The 24,876-nt window shown below is 47.9% G+C and overlaps 1 protein-coding gene across 3 annotated transcripts in view; it reads right to left on the bottom strand.

Annotated features, from left to right (window-relative positions):
- The window catches only part of LOC134944473 (potassium voltage-gated channel subfamily H member 8-like), an 834,050-nt gene that overhangs the window by 50,967 nt on the left and 758,207 nt on the right, over positions 1 to 24,876 (bottom strand). For all 3 annotated transcript variants that reach the window (XM_063933056.1, XM_063933055.1, XM_063933057.1), the window contains exons 8-11: positions 15,380 to 15,649; positions 8,707 to 8,906; positions 6,979 to 7,228; positions 4,972 to 5,186 (exon numbers count right to left, since the gene is read on the bottom strand). In XM_063933056.1, the coding sequence (XP_063789126.1) occupies positions 4,972 to 5,186; positions 6,979 to 7,228; positions 8,707 to 8,906; positions 15,380 to 15,649 (935 nt within the window). The remainder of the gene's footprint in view (positions 1 to 4,971; positions 5,187 to 6,978; positions 7,229 to 8,706; positions 8,907 to 15,379; positions 15,650 to 24,876) is intronic.

Here is a 24,876-nt window from a genome sequence, read left to right on the forward strand (position 1 = left end):
AGCAGGGGGCACGGCTAGGATGGAGTGAGCAGGGGGAATGGCTAGGATGGAGTGAGCAGGGGGAATGGCTAGGATGGAGTGAGCAGGGGGCACGGCTAGGATGGAGTGAGCAGGGGGCACGGCTAGGATGGAGTGAGCAGGGGGCACGGCTAGGATGGAGTGAGCAGGGGGAATGGCTAGGATGGAGTGAGCAGGGGGAATGGCTAGGATGGAGTGAGCAGGGGGCACGGCTAGGATGGAGTGAGCAGGGGGCACGGCTAGGATGGAGTGAGCAGGGGGCACGGCTAGGATGGAGTGAGCAGGGGGCACGGCTAGGATGGAGTGAGCAGGGGGAACGGCTAGGATGGAGTGAGCAGGGGGCACGGCTAGGATGGACTGAGCAGGGGGCACGGCTAGGATGGAGTGAGCAGGGGGCACGGCTAGGATGGAGTGAGCAGGGGGCACGGCTAGGATGGAGAGAGCAGGGGGAATGGCTAGGATGGAGTGAGCAGGGGGCACGGCTAGGATGGAGTGAGCAGGGGGAATGGCTAGGATGGAGTGAGCAGGGGGCACAGCTAGCATGGAGTGAGCAGGGGGCACGGCTAGGATGGAGTGAGCAGGGGGAATGGCTAGGATGGAGTGAGCAGGGGGAAAGCAGGGGGCACGGCTAGGATGGAGTGAGCAGGAGGCACGGCTAGGATGAGTGAGCAGGGGGCACGGCTAGGATGGAGTGAGCAGGGGGCACAGCTAGCATGGAGTGAGCAGGGGGCATGGCTAGCATGGAGTGAGCAGGGGGCACGCAGGGCCGTCTTTTCGTATGGGCTCAATGGGCTCTTGCCCAAGGGCCCCAGGAGTATAAGGGCCCTAGACTGATAGCTGAGGGTCCCCTCTTTCCAGGGGTACCAGATTTTTTTAAATCGGCCCTGGGGAACCGGAGATATCCGACTTGAAAGCAATGGTCCCCATCCAAGCCTGTTAATTGCTCTTTCCAGCCAGATAGCTCGGGTTCTGTCTGACTTAGATTTTTTTCAAGGGTATAATCCAAAAGCTGGGACTCTCCCCTTTTGGTGGACACTGGCAGCTTGTCTCTACTATACCCAGAACCAGAGATATCAGCCTTCCAGCAGATGATCCCTGCTCCAGCTCAACACACCTAGTATGCAGTTTTAGATTTTCGTTGGTGGATTGCTCTGGCTCCTGAGCTCTGATCCCCAAGTTCCCAGTATCTCCTGAAAGGTGGGACTCTCTATTTTTTTTTTATCCCATTCAAAGCTAAGAAATATATTTTCAGGAACTTGATATATATGCAGTCAAGCAAGCTCCCACCGGAAAATGATAAATATTAAGCCCACTCCACTATCCACCCCTAACCTACGTATTAAACGGGTTCAGTATGGTATGCCGGCGGCCGGGCTCCCGGCGACCAGCATACCGGCGCCGGGAGCCCGACCGCCGGCTTACCGACAGTGTGGCGAGCGCAAATGAGCCCCTTGCGGGCTCGCTGCGCTCGCCACGCTACGGGCACGGTGGCGCGCTACGCGAGCAACGCTATTTTATTCTCCCTCCAGGGGGGTCGTGGACCCCCACGAGGGTGAATAAGTGTCGGTATGCCGGCTGTCGGGATTCCGGCGCCGGTATACTGTGCGCCGGGATCCCGTCAGTCGGCATACTGAAGACCACCCGTATTAAACACCCCCTATCACCCTGGAAGTCATGTACCAGGGCTTCTTCATTCAGCCCAATGCTCCCTCTACAGTTTAGCCTAGAGGTTCCCAAACTGTGTGCCGTGGCTCCCTGGGGTGCCTCGGGACACTTGCAGGGGTGCCCTGGGTTGGTGGTCCAGGACCAGTTCAAATTATTCATGGTCAATATAATAGGCAAAACCAGTGCTGGTGGCTGCCAGTCATAAAATATGTGGCCAAACAGAAGCAAATCTTGTCCCTCACCACACAACTGACCCTAAGGATGACATATAAACGTGATCTACTTAATGTAATATTTTTTTCTAAATTTCTCAATAAGAAATTTTTGGCCATGGGGTGCCGTGAAAAAAATTCTGATATTCTAGGGCGCCGTGATTCAAAAAAGTTTGGAAACCACTGGTTTAGCCCCATCTGTGTAGTACAGGAGTAATTAGCAGAAATTACTGCGCCAGGTCCTACATTCTGAGCGGAAGATAGAACACCCCCTACCTGCCGCTGATAGCACCCCCCTCCCCTACTGCTGGAGGATGGGTAGGGGGCCCAGTGCATTGCTGTGCCCAGGGGCCTACACTGCTGTTAAGATGGCCCTGGGGGCACGGCTAGGATAAAGTGAGCAGGGGGCACGGCTAGGATGGAGTGAGCAGGGGGAATGGCTAGGATGGAGTGAGCAGGGGGCACGGCTAGGATGGAGTGAGCAGGGGGCACGGCTAGGATGGAGTGAGCAGGGGGCACGGCTAGGATGGAGTGAGCAGGGGGAATGGCTAGGATGGAGTGAGCAGGGGGCACGGCTAGGATGGAGTGAGCAGGGGGCACGGCTAGGATGGGGTGAGCAATGTTGCAATATCGGGCTTCTCATGGGGTAAATGCAGATATACATGTTTAGGAAGGGAGCACTGTAATCACATGATTGCAGAGGCATGTGCTAGAGAACCTGGATGGGAGGAAGGAATAACAATAATAATAATAATAATAATAATAATAATAGTAAGTGTAGACAGTTATGAAACTCTGATATGTGCCCGCACTCTACTCAGGTTTATACCCATTCTGGTTCCAAATGCATTGGCAGGCATTGTATAACACCTCTGATGAAGGGTGCCGTTACCGCTAGGTGGGGCTAAGCATTGCCTGCTTGCTAGCTAGAGGAAGCAAGAATGGTAATTACCTCTCTTTGACGTATGGCGTTTACTCATACATCACTCCCCTTTGCCCTCTTTATCTTGCTGTTTTATGCTCTTTTATATCAGTCGTGGGTTATACTGTATGCTGCTTATGGTGGTCACTAGACTAAGCATACCGTTTTTGAGTCATATGGTGGTTACATGTATGAGGGACAGAGATGGCTCCTTTGGTCCATATACACCTAGAGTTTATAAAAGACACATGATAATAAATAGACTATTTAAACTCTCAGATGCCAGACAAATGGGTATTACACAGTCACATCGGCACCAGCCAGCTTGTATGTGAAGAAGCGGCATCATTTGCAGTAGCTTCTATTTACCGGCACTTACTGTATAACAATCTAGTGACCATCAGAGTCTTTTTTAGCTTTTTTTTTTACCTCTCTTTTCAATTACCAACGTCACAGGACTCAAATGTAACTTCCTTCTCAGGACACCCGTCACTGGCGTCATACTGTAGCTCTCACTTTGTAATGTGATTAATGTTTCAATACTAAAATTCTGAGCAAGTTTCAACAAATAGTTTATTTATTTCAACAAATAGTCTTCAAGTCATCTGGTATGAGGACCACAAAAGTCACGCTGACTGCAGGACTACAAATAAACGCTGAATGCAGGACTGCAAATAAACGCTGACTGCAGGACTACAAATAAACGCTGACTGCAGGACTACAAGTAAACGCTGACTTCAGGACTACAAATAAACACTGACCGCAGGACTACAAATAAACGCTGACTGTAGGACTACAAATAAACGCTGAATGCAGGACTACAAATAAACGCTGACTGCAGGACTACGAATAAACGTTGACTGCAGGACTACAAATAAACGCTGACTGCAGGAGTACAAATAAACGCTGACTGCAGGACTACAAATAAACGCTGAATGCAGGACTACAAATAAACGCTGAATGCAGGACTGCAAATAAACGCTGACTGCAGGACTACAAATAAACGTTGACCGCAGGACTACAAATAAACACTGAATGCAGGGCTACAAATAAACGCTGAATGCAGGACTACAAATAAACGCTGAATGCAGGACTACAAATAAATGCTGAATGCAGGACTACAAATAAACGCTGACTGCAGGACTACAAATAAACGCTGACTGCAGGACTACAAATAAATGCTGAATGCAGGAATACAAATAAACGCTGAATGCAGGACTACAAATAAACGCTGACTGCAGGACTACAAATAAACGCTGAATGCAGGAATACAAATAAACGGTGAATGCAGGAATACAAATAAACGCTGAATGCAGGAATATAAATAACTGCTGGATGCAGGACTACAAATAAATGCTGACTGCAGGAATACAAATAAACGCTGAATTCAGGAATACAAATAAACGCTGAATTCAGGACCACAAATAAACACTGAATGCAGGACTACAAATAAACGCTAAATGCAGGACTACAAATAAACGCTGCATGCAGGAATATAAATAACTGCTGAATGCAGGACTACAAATAAACGCTGAATGCAGGACTACAAATAAACGCTGACTGCAGGACTACAAATAAATGCTGACTGCAGGAATATAAATAACTGCTGAATGCAGAACTACAAATAAACGCTGACTGCAGGACTACAAATAAACGCTGAATGCAGGAATACAAATAAACGCTGAATGCAGGAATACAAATAAACGCTGAATGCAGGGCTACAAATAAACGCTGAATGCAGGAATAAAAATAAACGCTGACTGCAGGGCTACAAATAAACACTGAATGCAGGAATACAAATAAACACGGACTGCAGGACTACAACTAAACGCTGAATGTTGGACTATAAATAAACGCTGACTGCAGGACTACAACTAAACGCTGAATGTTGGACTATAAATAAACGCTGACTGCAGGACTACAAATAAACACTGATTGCAGCCGTAAAGAATCAGATCGGAGAGTTACACAAGTAAATGTACACAAAGGGTAGTGTGGAAATGAACCATAAAAGTATAGCAATTTGTTGAACACACATTTTCCGATGGAGGTCAACAACAATATTAACTAACCATAGAGAACTCAAACTATATCGCAATCTAATGTTTTAAGCAGATCCATTACACAAAATGAAAAAACTGAATTTGCACTCACATCTGCCTCACTGCCTTCCCGGAGGTTGTAGGTGAGGTCATGCTGGATCTCGGTGATAAATTTGTGGGAGTATTCCGGATACAGCTCTAGAACTTCCCGCAGTCCCTTCAGGCTGATGTACTGCAGGTCACAATACGTTAAGGCTTTCACATTGGCGTTGGTCTTTATCACGCGGTTTTTGTTGAGATTGTCTGAACCGATCAAGTCTCCCTTCCCTGGAACCATCAGAGGTGAGTGTCAGGAATTTGTACAAATATTTTATTGCATTCTTTAAAGCAAAAAGTCTGCAAAGAGTGGGGGTCACATAGAGCTGGATGCCCCAGTAGGAAAAAGATGGGCACAACAAAAAGCACACGTACTGTATGTAGGGCTGGACGAACCTTATACTGTGAATGACCCGAAGAGAAAAAGTCCAAAACACAAGTAATATTTGTAAAAACCCTGTGTCTATCTTTTTTTATGTCGACCATTTTCATGTCGACCTTTTGACCCTGTCTCCCTGTTGACCTTTTGTGCGGTCTACTGTTTTCATGTCGGCAGTTTGACCCTGTTGACCCTTTGACCCTGTCGACCTAATGTCTGTCTAACATATGGTGTCTATCTATTGACTGTCTAACTAGACACTGTCTATCTATCATCCGGATACTGGTAGGAGGGGGGTAGGACATGCAAACATTAGGTGTATGTGTCAGTTCTCAATGCAGGAGTTGCATTACCCTATTTGTACACAAGGAATTAGTGCAACAGTGCAGCAATCTGTATGGAATGACAATTAAGGCAAAAAGACAGCAGCTAAATCATTTAATTGAACAATCTAAAATAGACACAACTACTGCGTGAAGTACCATCAGCTGGAGGTCAATCTGCAAACAGCCAATTAGAAGGAATGCGATCAATATACCGGCAGTCAGAATCCCGACGGAACCCAGAGGTAAGTACAGGGCTTAGGGTTAGGCACAAGGGGGAGGGTTAGAGTAAGGCTGCTGGGGGCGCTTAGGGTTAGGAGTAGGGGTAGGGTGATAAAACGTACTGGGATGTGTCAGGATTCTGGCCGTCGGGATCCCACTGCTGGTATTTCGTGCCCAACCAATTAGAATTACCTAGATAATGCTTTTGATAGTCATCCTCTTTATTGTTTATTATTTACACCAGCCTTCCAGTACCCACAAGAGGTACAGGGGCAGATGTATTAAGCCTGGAGAAGTGATAAAGAAGTGATAAGTGCAAGGTGATAACGCACCAGCCAATCAGCTCCAATATGTACATTTACAGTTAGGAGCTGATTGGCTGGTGCGTTATCACCTTGCACTTATCACTGCTTTATCACTTATCCAGGCTTAATACATCTGCCCCACAATTCCTAACAAGTACATCAGTGCAATGACTTTACCTACTCGGCTACAATTACCTGCCCCTCCTGTCCCCAATGCTTTCACTCATATTGTAAGGCATTGCAAGTCAAACGTACATGAAATTTTTTAAATGGGCACATATCTACAGTATGTATGTATATATATATATATATATATACATACATACTCATACACACAGTGGCGGCTCCAGGGTTGGGGCTGCAGCGAAGTTCAAAATTCAAATAGGGGAGCCACCAACTGCCACTCCAAACACTGCCAACCATCGCCGGCCGGGACTCACTGGCAGTTGGTGTGGCTCCCCAATTTGAACTTTGAACTGTGCTGCAGCCCCACCCCTGGACACGCCCCTCCCGTCTAAATCTCTCTGCATAGTTTACATCTGCCCCTCCTGCAGTGCAGTGTGATTTTGCCAAAGTGACCAATTTGCTTTTTTTTTTTTTTGGCATTGCTCAGAACGCTGAATGAGCGCAAATGTGTCTTTTCTATTCTATTAAAGTGTTTTATCTGCCTTTATTGCAGTTTTAGAATCTGCTGTTTCTGTTGGGCTTTACCTTTTTTACCAAGTTCAGTAGACAGCCCCCTGCCCCCCTTCTTGTCTGTAAGACAAAGTTGACCTATTCCTCAGAAAACCCACCCAATATGGCGAGAACGGTGTTGTCTTTCAGCACCTCCATGGAACCCGAGCAGACAAAATATATGGCTTGTAGAGCGTCCCCTTGACGGATCAGGTACTCGCCCGGGGCGCAGAAGGACGTTTTGATGCTGAGAGAGAGTGAGCGCAGGCAGCCACGACTGGCAGACTCAAAGATTGGCAGCTGGAGGATCTCCTTGTTGAGGTGCATGGCGATATCTGCTCTTAGCTCATCGGGGAAATCCCTCATAAGCTAAACAGGACAGGAGACAGAAGTGTTACACAACAAGTCTACAACGCAGGAGATCGCAATTCCATCAGTAATGAAAGGAAAAAATATAATGCTGATGAGAAATAAGTTATAAAACTGATGCTGGTGCAATACAATGATAGAGTTCTCCAACAGAGGCAAACAAATAGAAAGCCTGTTATGTGAGGACGTAAAAGTATGAATGGGACAGGTCTCAAAACTTGGCGAGAGATACTGGGGCAGATCTATAAACCTGGAGAAGGCATAAGGAAGTGATAAACCAGTGATATGTGCAAGGTGATAAAGGCACCAGCCAATCAGATCCTAACTGTTAATTTACATAATGGAGCCGATTGGCTGGTGGGTTTATCACCTTGTACATATCACTGGTTTATCACTTCCTTATGCCTTCTCCAGGTTAATACATCTGCCCCAAAGTATCAACCAACCAGCTGCTGTCATTTTGCAAATACAGCCTACAATATGGCAGTTAGGAGTTGACTGGTTGATACATTATCTCTCTCCAAGCTTTGATCCATCTCCACCTAAATGAGCTGACTGGTCGATGGGTTTCTTAGTGACCGTTTATTACTATTATTATTACTGTAACAGAAGAGTGACTGCCAGCTTGGGCGGCTCTGCATGACTGTGTGCCTACAGAATGACAACAGTTGTTCCCATTGTGTGGATATCTCTGCAGCTACATCCTGCCTCGGGCTGTTGAAGCAGCTATTGTGTCTTCTTGAATGAACACGGTGGAATTACATGGCCTCAATGTGGAAGGCTTTTCATATTATCTGACAATAGGAATCTTCTGTTAACAAGAGCAGGGAGGCGTCTGGGGGAAAGCCGAGCTTTCGGATCATCTGATCTAAACTTGTGTGGTCCGGGAGAGGCCAGGACTGACCTGAGCAGTGGGACACCTGAAGAAGGGACTCCAGAACCCAAAGTGCTTTGTATGAAAATCTTTATCTATTAGTCTATGTGGCTTGCATACGGAACATCGCTGTAACTGTTTTACATAGGCTTTATCTTATAAAGGCATAAGACCTCAGGCCGGCTACTGCTTGCATTTTAGATTGCATAAATATACGATAAAGTAGCGGTTTCATTTTCTTCTCATACATTTTAGAACGTTGCATTTATGACTGGAATTTGCTCATTTGTCTTTATGGTGAATAGGAGTGACACGTGGCAGAGACCAGTTCATCACAGGGTATTCATGTGACCACTAATAAGTTATTCATGTACAGATGGGTCCACGGTTATCTTGGCTAGTTTGCTGTGCCTAGGCACATCATGGTTTATTAACATAAACCCTTCATCTATTGTTCTCAGCTGCAATACAATACAGAGAACAATACAGCAGGGGATTAAGTCCGACTGCCCAGTCTCAGTTAATCCTATTAAAGGTCAAGATAACAATGGACCCATCTGTACACACCAAATATTCCTTAAAACAAAATGGAGTCCTAACTCACCTCATTGGCATCAATGCCGTTGTTGACGGACCATGTTGTCTGGAAGCACTCCAACATCCTCTGCTTCAGCTGCTTGGGCATACGATGAACTCGTATAAAGTCCTTTAAGTCCTTGGTACGGGTATGGTAGAGAGAGCGCCGGGAGTACATCCTCTGAATGATGGCGGTCACGTTGCCAAATACAACCGCATGCATGAGAGCTGCATAGAAAGCAAGGTGTGAGTGGCATCAGGGAACAATGGGGGTAATTCAGAGTTGATCGCAGCAGCAAATTTGTTAGCAGTTGGGCAAAACCATGTGCACTGCAGGGGGGACAGATATAACATGTGCAGAGAGAGTTAGATTTGGGTGGGGTGTGTTCAATCTGAAATCTAAATTACAGTGTAAAAATAAAGCAGCCAGTATTTACCCTGCACAGAAACAATATAACCCACCCAAATCTAACTCTCTCTGCACATGTTACATCTGCCCCACCTGCAGTGCATATGGTTTTACCCAACTGCTAACAAATTTGCTCCTGCGATCAACTCTGAATTACCCCCAATATACTCCGCTCAGAATAGACCAGCACTGAGTAAACCAGGCTATGCCATTTAGCATCAGAGACTCTAGTACGATACGTCATCATACTGTATGCAGAGGCATGTGCTGGTATAAACACAGGTCAGTGAGCACTGAATGGAACAGCCCATTGATAATTCTTGATGACACGGGGGAGGGAGGGATATTCAATTGTTTGAAAAGGCGGTTGAGTGTCTGTTTTTTTCCGGTCTATCAGATGGGGAAAAAACAGACACCCAACTGACTTTTCAAATAATTGAATACCCCCCAGGATGTCCAGGTGCCATGCTTTGCATATACTATAATAAGGCGTATGAGCCTTATGGACGAGAGTATTATGGGACGAGGCGTATGAGGGACGAGAGTATTATACTCCCATTATATAAATCACTAGTGAGGCCACATCTTGAATACTGGCCCTCATTCCGAGTTGTTCGCTCGGTAAAAATCTTCGCATCGCAGCGATTTTCCGCTTAATGCGCATGCGCAATGTTCGCACTGCGACTGCGCCAAGTAAATTTGCTATGCACTTAGGAATTTTACTCACGGCTTTTTCATCGGTCTGGCGATCGTAATGTGATTGACAGGAAATGGGTGTTACTGGGCGGAAACAGGCCGTTTTATGGGCGTGTGGGAAAAAAAGCTACCGTTTCCGGAAAAAACGCATGAGTGGCCGGAGAAACGGAGGAGTGTCTGGGCGAACGCTGGGAGTGTTTGTGACGTCAAACCAGGAACGACAAGCACTGAACTGATCGCAGATGCCGAGTAAGTCTGAAGCTACTCAGAAACTGCTACAAGGTGTGTAATCGCAATATTGCGAATACATCGTTCGCAATTTTAAGATGCTAAGATTCACTCCCAGTAGGCGGCGGCTTAGCGTGAGCAACTCTGCTAAAATCGCCTTGCGAGCGAACAACTCGGAATGACCTCCACTGTGTGCAATTTTGGGCACCATATTACAAAAAGGATATCCTGGAGCTAGAAACGGTTCAGAGGCGGGCAACCAAACTAATCAAGGGCATGGAGACCCTGGAATACGAGGAAAGGCTTGCAAGGCTAGGTATGTTTACATTGGAAAAGAGGAGACTAAGAGGGGACATGATCAACCTCTACAAATATATAAGGGGTCAATACACAGAGCTTGGGAGGGTCCTGTTTTCTATAAGATCAGCACAGGGAACACGTGGTCACTCGCTTAAGTTAGAGGAGAGGACTTTCCGCACATTGAGGCAAAAAGTTTTTTTCACAGTAAGGACAATACGTGTTTGGAATTCCCTGCTTGAGAGAGTAGTAACTGCGGACTCAGTCAACACCTTTAAGAATGGGTTAGATAAATTCCTATTGGATAAAGATATTCAGGGTTATGGTGCGTAGGCACGCATTATAATTAATATAACTAGTCCTAACATAAAAATAACTAGCTCTATAATAGGACTGTATAGGAGACCACAAATAGGTTGAACTCGATGGACAATTGTCTTTTTTCAACCTTAGTTACTATGTTACTAGCATACGCTTAAAACAAGGGATGGCCATGTGCAACCGATGGTTCGCAACCATCAATGTTTTCAGCCACATAGGTACGGTTTTGGCATTGGGACACCATGCCACCATGGTTTCCGCTGGGTGTTTTCCCGGTGTTTGGGGATGTAATACACTGCAGGAAGAAACTCTGACACCGCTTTGCACACGTGTAAACTAACTCCGTCATTTGTGCATGCTCACGTTTGTACCAGCAATCATTCCGGCGTCGGTATTTTGACTGCCGGGGTCCCGATTGCCAGGATCCTGACCGGCTCCCCATGGAATGGTATAGAAATATTGGTGACATGCCATCCTTAGGCATCAAGCAATGAAGGCAAAAATGGAACCATTCTGACCTTCCGATGACCGTCCCTACTGAAAACCCACGTCTGTAGAAAAACAAACTTATTCAATTGCTTCTTGTAATTGCAATTACATTTCTTTACTGAAATCTACAATGGCAGAGGTTATATTGCTCTGTAAGATACCAGACCGTTATCTGTCTCTTTTGCAGACGAAGTAACCGACATCATACAGCAGCTGAACCAAAGAAATCGACCATGAAGACGGTATCTAATTAAGTAAAGTATTTATGTAGCACATGACAAGCATGCTTTTCCATGGCGATTATATCTCGTTACCCACGTCATAATGAGGAAACTAGAATAATATATAGTGACTGACCCCCCCCCTCTCCCCCCATCCCCCAGATGTTATAGAACACTTCTCGTCTGACCTGGGAAATAACCATAAGACCCTGGTGTTTAACATTTTAACGTTAACATTTTAGGGACATATCCATCAAAAAGCACCTGACGGCCCGTTATTTATGTATCTGACAAGCCGCAAGTTGTAGCTTCAAATGCCAAATTACCGGAGCAATTTAAGAATGCTCCAGTGCGCTGACCGCTGCTTTGAAAAGCAACTGTCCCTGTGATTTCTAACACCTGCACTTACACGTACGCTGTTAATTAGTAGCAGGGTAACTTCACACGGCTACATGTATGACCTGCGTTCATGCACGCCAAGGGCCTAATTCAGATTTGTATGCAAACCTGATGGGTTATGTACAAATACAATGTTGTGGGGTCTGCGCAGGCGCAAGACCAGTTCTGCGCATTTACAGAACGGGTCTTGCAATATCGCTCGCAGCCCCCTGCCTCCGTGGCGTGATTGACAAGCTGTGGCACTTAGGGGACGGCACCCGGCACTGTTCTTCAAAATAGGCGGGGGGGGGGGGGGGTCGCCCCCGTTATAAAGGCGGGACAGGTCCAGGGCCACGCAGCCACCAAGAAAATGCCGACGACCCACCCCGTGCCGCCCCGGCAACAGTCCGTCGCCACCCAGCGCGCACGCCGTGATCGCATCTGCCTGTCAATCAGGCAGAGGCGTTCGCACCCATTACGGAGAGATCACATTTGGCGGCCGCACACGCGCAGGATGGAACCTTGGTGTGCGCACTGGCTCTGGCAGCTGGAAATTGCGGTTGCGATGTGACTCGAATAACCCCCTAAGTGTTCCAGCTTGGGCAAGAAGGGATCTGAAACCCGGTGCTCCTGCCCCACAGAAGACGGTGTCGGTTCCAGCATGCAAACTTTGCTTAACATTATAAGGGCTTCTAATGAATGGTCCTAGAAACATAAGTATAGTAGTGTAGCTCATTAGTGATGATCACTAGGCACCTAAGCCTGTATTACATTATACAAATTCTACCCACCTCATTAAGAGACCTTCGTATTGCTTAAAGTATAACTCTGCTCCCGTATCAGTAAGGTATGATATAGGAGGTTGTGTTTGTTATTTCATTATATTGTTTTTGTTTGCAATAAGCATGGCATACTGGGGGTCATTCCGAGTTGATCGCACGCTAGCTGTTTTTAGCAGCCGTGCAAACGCATTGTCACCGCCCACGGGGGAGTGTATTTTCGCTTTGCAAGTGTGCGAACGCATGTGCAGCCGGGCGCAGCAAAAACATTTTGTGCAGTTTCAGAGTAGGTCTGAACTTACTCAGCCCTTGCGATCGCTACAGTCTTTTTGGTGCTGGAATTGACGTCACACACCCGCCCGCCAAACGCCCGGACACGCCTGCGTTTTCTCTACCACTCCCAGAAAATGGTCAGTTGACACCCATAAACGCCCTCTTTCTGTCAATCTCCTTGCGATCGGCTGTGCGAATGGAATCTTTGTTAATTCCATAGCTCAACAATGATCCGCATTGTGCCCGTACGACGCGCCTGCGCATTGCGGTACATACACATGCGCAGTAGAGACCTGATCGCAGCGCAGCAAAAATCGGCAGCGTGCGATCAACTCGGAATGAGCCCCACTGTCCGCTATTTTGCACTGACCTCTCTGTTGCATGCTGATAGACAATTACCCAACTTCTACCATAACATCTTTAAATCCCTACGGAGCCGCATAAGGAAAGAAAACAAAAGCCGGAGTGAAGCCTGCAAGCTCTTCGGGAGAACACCACGGAAGCACTTTCAGTGTTTTAAAACATTTTGTGCGTCTGACAATAAAATAGCAGGAGCTTAAACTGTTCCAGGCTCCGAGAGTAGCACTTTCTCTACAATCGCATTTGAAGCGGCCTAAATTGCAGATTGGAAAGCGTAGTCAGGCTCCGAGCCGCCGTACGTTGTGGAAGGCTGCAGTGTAATGTGCACTGTGAAACAGCTGCTTGTATTTTCTTAAGTGGCGGAACATTCATGCTAAATTGTTCCGAAATACAAACGCCAAACAATAACGGTGAGCGGAGATCCTTTCCTTCTCTGCGTTGCCAGTATAGCACCTTACACCACAGTTCCAAAGTATCAGAGTTCCAAAGTTCAGAGTTCCAAAGTATACTTGCAAACTTTAATGATTGCAAAGTACTTGTGGCTGAAACTGATCTACTACAAGAAATGTACTAACCGGTCTAATTTGGGCCAGATCCTGAATTCAATGCTGATATTAATGCAAACGGGCGATAGTTTTTCTTCTGCACATATGTCGAAGTGTGTGTGTGTGTGTGTGTGTGTGTTCGATTTGGATTTACTGTAAGTCGCCAGCATGACTCCATTCCAAATGTAATGTGCTGTTAGTAAAATCTTAAAATTCTGATGTTGCAGCGGGAGAGAGCAGTCAGGTCGGCTCAGCAGTGGGGCGGGGTTATGACACGGATAGGGGGCGGGGCGGAGGCAAAACAGGGACGGGCGGAGGCGGAACAGGGGAGGGGTTATCGCGGCACTTAATTTAAGCCATGCCCCCTGCTATGTAATGCCGCGATTACCGGCATTATACAGCAGGGGGCGTTGCTATGATGACGCAATTCAGCAAGAATCGCGTCATCGACTGCCCGGACCTCCCACTTTACTCACTAAGTGGGCGGCCGGGCAGGGGGGCCCCTAAAAAATCGGGAGACTTGCCTGCTCTTCCGGGGGGGCGGGAGGGTCACCCGATTTTCGGGAGCCTCTTGCCCATTCCGGGAGAGTAGGCAAGTATGATCTACTTGCTGAAGAAAAGACGCTTATATTTTGCAGGTTTTATTTGTGTATTGTGTTTTACAAGAGGTTCCATATACTGTAAGTGGCCACGAGAAACCTTATTTAAAATGCATGTAGCCATAGGGATCATTGTGCCTTATAACCAATGCAGAGAAATGGCACTGATGATACCATTTGAATGTACGTATCTCTGATTTATTTTTAACCCCAAGAATGTAACAGCTACATAATGGGGATAAGGTGCAATCAGGGAGATTTATAGACTATTCAGGGAGTCAGGGAGATTGCTACTATTCCAGGGAGTCTCCTGCAGAATGCATGAGGGTAGGCAACTATGACGCTACTAAACCTTCAAGCTCACGTTCTAAGCAAGCCAGCAACAGGATCACTGGGGTGCTACTGAAATGATTATACACTTTCTGGCTTTCATGCTTCAGAATCCAGAAAATCTACAGAGTGATGCAGAGAGCAAATGAGCCCAGGATTACTACTGGATTTATACAAGTGCTGCAGAGTCCGTTCTTCTCTAAAAGCAGGCTATAACACATGGGCATGTAGAGCGCTGTTTAATATGGCCATTACAGCACTGTACGGAACACACAAATTAATAGTACTGTATCTTATTTCAGCTGATGAGGCTTGAAGAGAGATATGAAACTGCCTATTAGAGGACAAGGGAAAGTATCGCCCATAGCAACCAATCAGATTCAAGCTATGATTTTATAGAATTTACTAGATTGATAACTGTAAGCTAGATTGTGATTGGCTGCAATGGGTAACACCTTTACTTGTCCTCTTTTCATGGTTTCTCCCTTTAAGGGGGAGATGTACTAAGTAGTGAAAAGAGTGGAGAAGTGAGCCAGTGGAGAAGTTACCCATGGCAACCAATCAGCTGCTCTGTGTAAATTTATAGTATGCAAATTATAAATGTTACGTCAATGCTTAATGGTTGCCATACATCTCCCCCACAATATTCTATAAGACTAACTCTTCCCTAAGCCCCCTCCCCCCCCCCACCAATGTTACACAAGTTCCCAGCTCTGGAATTCAGCCCACCACCTTTCCAAACTCAGCGCATGACCGGGAATAGGATACGGACTTACCTCCAATCAGCATGGTGCAAATGGAAAATATCTTTTCGGCGTCAGTATTGGCAGACACGTTTCCAAACCCTACGCTGGTGAGGCTGCTGAGAGCGAAATACAAGGAGGTGATATAAGAACTCCGGATGGAAGGTCCGCCGAGTAGTTCCACGAATGTCTGGCCCGGAGCATGGCTACCGTTGGATTGAATGCTACTGTTGGCGGATACGTTAAGTTTTTCTGCTTGGGTGTATGGCATTCCCAGACGCTTGGAAAATTCATGCAGCCACCCTGGGGAAGGAAACAAAGCGTGACGCAGTTACATACAAAAGACACGCAGGCTGTACTGTAAAATACAAGTCACTGCTGACAGTACAGTATACATCGCCGGATGATCTCATGTAGGCTTGGACGTAAAATGGACATTCCTTAATGAGCAAGAATTGTGCACGCAAAAAATAGTATATTTGTGGAGACAGCATATGGAGCTGTATGTATACTGAGGTGCACACCTCTTTCTCTATTGCAGGACGTGCTCCTGGTTAACTACAAGTCGTCATCATCAGCAATCACACCTGCCCTACAGTAGGTGCAAAATATATACCTCCTAGCAGGAGCATATTGTATATGCTTTGTCACTGGTCTGCACGGAACTCCCTGTCACACCCTTATAAAACCTACCTACTTCTAAGTGGTGATACATTCAACTCACATTGATGCGCACTCACTTTCGAAGCATGCAAGATAGGTTGCGCAGAGCGTACATTCATATCTACAACAGCCCCTTGTGTTTGAACAGGATTAGGTTAGCTTAGGTCCAGCCAGTGGTGTAGCAGCTTTAGACGTGAGGGATAATGAAGTTGGAAAAATAGGCTCCACACAGTACATGCAGCATTGCAGTGACAGCCATACAGTACACACAGCATTGCAGTGACAGCCATACAGTACACACAGCATTGCAGTGACAGCCATATAGTACACACAGTATTGAAGTGACCGCCATATAGTACACACAGTATTGAAGTGACCGCCATATAGTACACACAGTATTGGAGTGACTGCCATATAGTACACACAGTATTGGAGTGACAGCCATACAGTACACACAGCATTGCAGTGACAGCCATATAGTACACACAATATTGGAGTGACCGCCATATAGTACACACAGTATTGAAGTGACCGCCATATAGTACACACAGTATTGGAGTGACCGCCATATAGTACATACAGCATTGCAATGACTGCTGTATGACAACTGTACAATACACACAGCATTGTTGTGACTGCTATATAGTACATACAGCATTGCAGTGACTGCCATATAGTAAATACAGCATTGCAGTGACTGCCATATAGTACACATAGCATCTCAGTGACAGCCATACAGTACACACAGGATTGCAGTGACTGCCATACAGTATCACAATAACTACCATACAGTACTCACAGATTTGCAGTGATAGCCATACTCTACTCTACACACAGCATCAGAGTAACCGTCATACAGTACACACAGCATTACAGTAACCACCATTCAGTATACATAGCATTACAGTGACCACCATACAGTACAAGCAGCATTGCAGTGACTGCCATAGATTACATCACAACAACAGGCTGAACGGCTCCTACAACGGGAGAAGAGGAGGAGGAGGAGTGTGCATCCTCTGGGTGGTGGCCAGCCATTGTTTGCCCACTCATCTACCTATACCCAGAGGCAGAACTCTGGGAGGCAACGGAGTCATCTGCCGCCGGGCTCCTGCTCTGAAGGGGAGCACCTCTCCTCCCATTCTGTGACATCACTGAATTAAGTTAATTGATAGCTGTCGCTGTTTTTTCAGTGGCCGACTTCCTCACTGGTCCCTGCACTTTACAAATCACACCCTCTTTATTATACTGAATATACACATTTTACAAGTGTCATACCCAGGATTAGAAACCACAACCTATTACACTGGAAGCAGACACCTTACTGATGAAGCTATTTGCTCCTGTATAGGAAATATGAAAATTTTAACTATATGAAGATATTTCTCTGACAATTACATGTAACTTCATATAGTAAGAATTCTCATGCTTCCTCTACAGGAGCAAATAGCTCCATCAGTAAAGTGTCTGCTGTCAGTGTAACAGGTCATGGGTTCTAATCCCGGGTATGACTGCTAAGAAATGTGTGATTTAAAATAAAATACAATTAAATGTATAAATACAGTATATAAATTGTTTTCAGAACACTCCATACACACACACACACACACACACACACACACACACACACACACATATATTTATCTTAATATAGGAAATAGGGGGGCACCAATATTTATCTTGCCTCCGGGCGACTGTGATGAACTTACGCCACTGCCTATACCGCCCCTCCTCAACTGCTCTATTCTCAAACACCAGTACTCAGCAAAAATAAAAACATATTAGGCACCCTCCGGGTGTCCCTGCACAGACTGGCACCCCTCTGATAGGCTCCATTTTCAATATTTCCTCAGAAGGGGGAGTGGCTCCTTCCTCCTGCACCCCCTGCTAAGCTGCTGAGTCCTGTAGAGTTTTTAGATCTGCACAGAGAGTAATTACTAGTTTTCAGAGCCTGAGGAGTGTTTCTAAAGCACCTAATGTTAAATAATAAAGTCTCCTCTCGTTCCCCCACTTGCCTTTATTACTTTGGAAGAACTGCGTCTTAAATTTTACATATTCCCCTCACTAGAGACTATTATGAGAAAAGGGTGTTTAGTTGTTTTCCAGGGAACAGCGGAAACAAAAATGTGTTATACGTATAATAAAAAGAAATGTATTTATGTCACTGCTCCAGGGCCGGCGCCACCATTAGGCAGCTTTAGGCAGCTGCCTATGGGCGCCGGCCACTGGAGGGCGGTGCTGCACACTGCTATCAAAGAATTATTTCTTAATTATTCAATTAGCCTGTCCGAGCTCCTCCTCAGCAGGGATTCTGCGGCAGCTCAACTGGCTCATTTGTGCATGTGAGTGTAAGGGTAACTGGTTCCCGCATGTTAACTCCCCCCCACCCCCCGCCGCCGCGCACGATTGCTAACTCCCGCAGACTACATCCCCCGCAAGTGCTGTGCAGCTCCCGCAGGCTACCCGCACCTTCCTCCCCCTCCACACGTGCAGCTCCCGCAGGTTACCTGCCCACATCCCTCTCCTCTCTTCCTCCCGTTAGTGTAGCTCCTGCAGGTTACCCGCGCCTGCCGCCTTCCGCCCCGCAGTTCTCGCCGGTTACCCGCACCTCACGCCGGTTACCCCCCCCCCGCGCGTGCAGCTCCCGCAGGTTACCCGCGTCTCCCTCCCTCAGCAGCTACCGCAGGTTACCCGCATCTGTCTAACCTCCCCCCGCCGCGAGTGCAGCGCCCACAGGTAACCAGCGATAAAGAGCTACTAAAAGGTCAGTGTCCTTGTTATTAAAAGTTTGGATTTACTTTTAATAGCCTTTTGGATTAATCATGCACTTTTTCTGCAACATAATATTGACCTGCTTTGTTTGCACATTATTGTGATTGTTGTTATTGTGACTTTATTAGGCTTGGTTATATGAATGAAGCTACAATTGTACTATGTTACAGTATCTATATTCATGTTGTTACATTTGCTTTTTTTTATATGACTACAAATGTTTATATTCTATTTTGATGTATGGTTACACTTTTTATTGGTGCATTTCTTTAAGAATTAACATGCAGCCAGTTCCTGTTACCCTGTTCTGAATGATCGGAAGTACGGACTTGGCGTGCATATGTGTTTGGTGGTGGGAATTGCTTATAAATAGGTGTTTTTCTGATGTGTTGTGCTTGCAAAAAAGCTCAATAAAGAGCTGAAATTTTGCTGTAAGCCACAATCTCCATATTTCTTTTCTACAATACACCGTGACTGTCGCCCATGCAGGGCCGTAACTAGGTGTGTGCGGAGGGGGCTCCGCACACAGCACAGGCATCCTGAGGACGGAACTGGCCGCGTTTGTGATCTGTAAGTTCCTGTTGCAATGTACTGTATAACAGCACCTTCCCGACCTCTTTCTGAGCCCCAACGCCTCTCACTCGCTGGTTCCCTCTCCTGCTTCCAGCCTGCTGCTACAATGTTATGCGCGCTATATGCCCCAGTGTGTGCACTATCCAGCTGACTCTGGATCCCACTGGTATAGTGATGCTGCCTAAGCCCGGCCAGCCTGTTTTCCCTGCCAGCTACACCCCGCACTCTCACGCCTCTCTGTCTGGCCCGTAATCCTGGATTCCACCGCCCCCGATGTCACCCTGTATATGGCCCGTGGCCACACGGCAGCTTTACTGGTGGCTCCTAATTGCACCGCAAATGCCACGGAAGCCGGCTGCGGGACCCACTCTGCCTCCACCACACATGCCACGCAAGCTGTGTGATTGTGAGAGCACCAAGCTGCAGGTCTGTCACACTGAAATGGGGGTTATTTTAGATTGCAGGTTTTTTTTCTGTGGTGCTCCCTCTCTCAGTCCCTTTCTCTCCCCCACCCCCATCTCTCTCCCTATCTCACTCTCTACCCCCAACATCTCACCCACTCCCCATGTCTCACTTTCCCACATGTCTCTCGTTCTCCCCCTCCCCTCCTCTCTTCTCTCTTGCTCTCCCCCGCCTCTCATCTCACTCACTCACTCTCCCCCGTATCTCTTCTATTGCTATCTCCCCCACGTCTCTTCTTTCGCTCTACCCCACATCTCTTCTCTCGCTCTCCCCCACGTCTCGTCTCTCGCTGTCTTTCCTACGCATCTTTCTCCTCCATGTCTCGTCTCTCGCTCTCCCCCCCATGTCTCGTCTCTCGCTCTCTCCCCCATGTCTCGTCTCTCGCTCTCTCCCCCATGTCTCGTCTCTTGCTCTCTCCCCCACGTCTCGTCTCTCGCTGTCTTCCCTATGTATCTCTTTCTCCTCCATGTCTCGTCTCTCGCTGTCTTCCCTACGCATTTCTTTTTCTCCTCCATGTCTTGTCTCTCGCTCTCTCCCCCACGTCTCGTCTCTCGCTGTCTTCCCTACGCATATCTTTCTCCTCCATGTCTCGTCTGTCGCTCTCTCCCCCATGTCTCGTCTCTCGCTGTCTTCCCTACGCATCTTTCTCCCCCATGTCTCGTCTCTCACTCTCTCCCCCACGTCTCTCGTTGTCTTCCCTACGCATCTTTCTCCTCCATGTCTCGTCTCTCGCTCTGTCCCCCATGTCTCATCTCTCGCTGTCTTCCCGACGTATCTTTCTCCTCTATGTCTCATCTCTCGCTCTCTCCCCCACGTCTCGTCTCTCGCTGTCTTCCCTACGCATCTTTCTCCTCCATGTCTCGTCTCTCGCTCTGTTCCCCATGTCTCATCTCTCGCTGTCTTCCCTACGTATCTTTCTCCTCCATGTCTCATCTCTCGCTCTCTCCCCCACGTCTCGTCTCTCGCTGTCTTCCCTACGCATCTTTCTCCTCCATGTCTCGTCTGTCGCTCTCTCCCCCATGTCTCGTCTCTCGCTGTCTTCCCTACGCATCTTTCTCCCCCATGTCTCGTCTCTCACTCTCTCCACCACGTCTCTCGTTGTCTTCCCTATGCATCTTTCTCCTCCATGTCTCGTCTCTCGCTCTGTCCCCCATGTCTCATCTCTTGCTGTCTTCCCTACGTATCTTTCTCCTCCATGTCTCATCTCTCGCTCTCTCCCCCACGATTCGTCTCTCGCTGTCTTCCCTACGCATCTTTTTCCTCCATGTCTTGTCTCTCGCTCTCTCCCCCATGTCTCACCTCTCGCTTTCTTCCCTACGTATCTTTCTCCTCCATGTCTCATCTCTCGCTCTCTCCCCCACGTCTCGTCTCTCGCTGTCTTCCCTACGCATCTTTTTCCTCCATGTCTTGTCTCTCGCTCTCTCCCCCATGTCTCATCTCTCGCTTTCTTCCCTACGTATCTTTCTCCTCCATGTCTCGTCTCTCGCTCTGTCCCCCATGTCTCATCTCTCGCTGTCTTCCCTACGTATCTTTCTCCTCCATGTCTCATCTCTCGCTCTCTCCCCCACGTCTCGTCTCTCGCTGTCTTCCCTACGCATCTTTCTCCTCCATGTCTCGTCTGTCGCTCTCTCCCCCATGTCTCGTCTCTCGCTGTCTTCCCAACGCATCTTTCTCCCCCATGTCTCGTCTCTCACTCTCCCCCCCACGTCTCTCGTTGTCTTCCCTATGCATCTTTCTCCTCCATGTCTCGTCTCTCGCTCTGTCCCCCATGTCTCATCTCTTGCTGTCTTCCCTACGCATCTTTCTCCTCCATGTCTCATCTCTCGCTCTCTCCCCCACGTCTCGTCTCTCGCTGTCTTCCCTACGCATCTTTTTCCTCCATGTCTTGTCTCTCGCTCTCTCCCCCATGTCTCATCTCTCGCTTTCTTCCCTTGAATTGGTATTATTTTGTTATCATGCCTCTTCCCCATGAAGCCACTTCTCTACATTTTTGGCACGCGCCTACGGTACGCACTGCCTGTATTTTATATATGGCGGAGCACCGATGCTATTCCTTGCACACAGCACTAAAATGCATATAGATAAAACAGATTACATCAGGTACATACTGTATGGGCCGAATTCAATTGTTTTTTGGGCGGCCACCACTACAGGACGCCCAACGGCAGCAATTCAATTGTTCTGCCATTCTGGCACATGGCGGCCACAGAGGACACATTAAATGTGTCCAAACTCGGCACTTTGGGAGTCCAAGGCAGGAGTTTAGATGGATTTAGTTTTACACGGTTAAACCCTGTCTGTTTGGGTGCAACATGCGTGATGTGCATGGGCGCCCAAACAACAATTGAATAGTGAAAATTGTTTGGGCATCTAAACAGTCCTGTTTAGATGGGATTTTTAGATGCTTAAAACAATTGAATTCCCACCTATGTGTATAGATTGTGGTCCTGTATGTAGATGGGACTGTATATATCATGTACCTCTATGTGAGCATTGTACCTTAGGCAGGGCCAGAAACATTTGGCTAGTGTGTATGGGCGCTGGTATTTGATGGGTGGTGCTGAGTGGAACCAACAAATAAAGGCTGTAACAAGATGTGTGCTGCGCTTCATTCCACTCACTCCATGCTCAGCCATGTTGGATCTGCTGGGCTAGGGCTGGAGCCGCATGTCCGGGGTCTATCTCTTATTTCCCGCCATCCTCCCTCCTGTGTCGCTCACTCCCCTTCCCTTGACCCGATGACTGGGAATAAGATCCGCTCCCCAGTGGCGTAACTAGAAATTTTTCTCCCCCAAGCCAAAAAATTCTTCGGCGCCCCCCCCCCCCCTTCCCCCTTCATGCTCCATAATTGGGAGCAAGAAAGGGATAAATATGCGCGCGCCAAAGGCGCGCACGACAAAAAAGGGGCGTGGTTTCGTTGGAATGGGCGTGGTTTCGCATAAAGGGCGTGGCATTGCAGGAAAAGACTACCTTATACCCCAGTTTTGCAACCTGCACGCCCATACGTTGGCCACCACAGGAAAGAAAAATAATCCTGATTCATGCCCCTTACATTATTTGTCATTTTTCCTCCTTATAGTAATGCCCAGTATACATTATGCCACATACTGCAATGGCCCTTAGACATTATGCCGCACACAATAATGCACATGACACAATATGCACACACTGTAATGCCCCCGACACATTATGCCACACAACGTAATGCCTGTGACACATTATGCCACACAACGTAATGCCTGTGACACATTATGCCACACAACGTAATGCCTGTGACACATTATGACAGGAATCGCAATGCCCGTTATACATTATGCTACACACTGCAATGCCCCTGATACATTATAGCACATACAATGTCTGTGACACATTATGACACACACCGCAATGTCCGTGATACATTATGCCACACACTGCAATGACCCTGAGACATTATACCACATATCACAATGCCCGCGATATAGTATACCATACACCGTAATGCCTGTGACACATTATGACACACACCGCAATGTCCGTGATATGTTATGCCACACACCGTAATGCCCATTACACATTAAGTCCTACAGTAAGGCTTCTAATTACTTTTCAATTACCTGCTCGTTGTCAGGGGTTTCATGCACTGGGTGTCATGCTCGTTGCCAGGGGTTTCATGCTCTTGGTTCAATGCACGGTGCCAGGGGTTTTCATGCACTGGGTGTCATGCTCGTTGCCAGGGGTTTCATGCACTGGGTGTCATGCTCGTTGCCAGGTGTTTCATGCACTGGGTGTCATGCTCGTTGCTAGGAGGTAGTCCTTGTTGCTAGGGCTGTGCTCCCAGTGCCACATATGTCCCCAGTGCCAGATATTCCCCCACGGTGCCAGGTACTCACATGCCCCAGTGCCAAATATAGCCCCCCCCCATGTGCCAGGTACAAATATACCCCCCCAGTGCCACATATGCCCCCAGTGCCAGATATTCCCCCCCAGTGCCACATATGCCCCCAGTGCCAGATATGCCCCCAGTGCCATATATTCCCCCCCAGTGCCATATATGCCCCCAGTGCCAGATATTCCCCCCCAGTGCCATATATGCCCCCAGTGCCATATATGCCCCCAGTGCCAGATATTCCCCCCCAGTGCCATATATGCCCCCAGTGCCATATATGCCCCCAGTGCCAGATATTCCCCCCATGCCATATATGCCCCCAGTGCCAGATATTCCCCCCCAGTGCCATATATGCCCCCAGTGCCAGATATTCCCCCCCAGTGCCACATATGCCCCCCAGTGCCATATATTCCCCCCCAGTGCCAAATATGCCCCCAGTGCCACATATGCCCCCAGTGCCAGATATTCCCCCCCAGTGCCATGTATGCCCCCAGTGCCAGATATTCCCCCCCAGTGCCATATATGCCCCAGTGCCAGATATTCCCCCCAGTGCCATATATGCCCCAGTGCCAGATATTCCCCCCAGTGCCAGATATTCCCCCCCAGTGCCATATATGCCCCCAGTGCCAGATATTCCCCAGATATTCCCCCCCCCAGTGCCATATATGCCCCAGTGCCAGATATTCCCCCCAGTGCCATATATGCCCCAGTGCCAGATATTCCCCCCCGTGCCATATATGCCCCCAGTGCCAGATATTCCCCCCCAGTGCCATATATGCCCCAGTGCCAGATATTCCCCCCAGTGCCAGATATTCCCCCCAGTGCCAGATATTCCCCCCCAGTGCCATATATGCCCCCGGTGCCAGATATTCCCCCCCCAGTGCCATATATGCCCCAGTGCCAGATATTCCCCCCAGTGCCATATATGCCCCAGTGCCAGATATTCCCCCCAGTGCCAGATATTCCCCCCCCAGTGCCATATATGCCCCCAGTGCCAGATATTCCCCCCAATGCCAGATATCCCCCCCCCCCCCCGCTTTTTGGAGGGACACGGAGGGCACAGCTCACCTCTCCTGTGTCCCTCCTGCTGCATCATCTCCGGCGGCCGCGGGTCTAATAGGGGGAAGTGCCGGTTCGTGAGCCAATTAGAGCTCACGGACGGCACTTTCCCCTATTAGACCCGCGGCCGCCG

The sequence above is a fragment of the Pseudophryne corroboree genome, chromosome 7, assembly GCF_028390025.1.
Source record: "Pseudophryne corroboree isolate aPseCor3 chromosome 7, aPseCor3.hap2, whole genome shotgun sequence".
In the NCBI taxonomy this organism is placed as follows: domain Eukaryota; kingdom Metazoa; phylum Chordata; class Amphibia; order Anura; family Myobatrachidae; genus Pseudophryne; species Pseudophryne corroboree.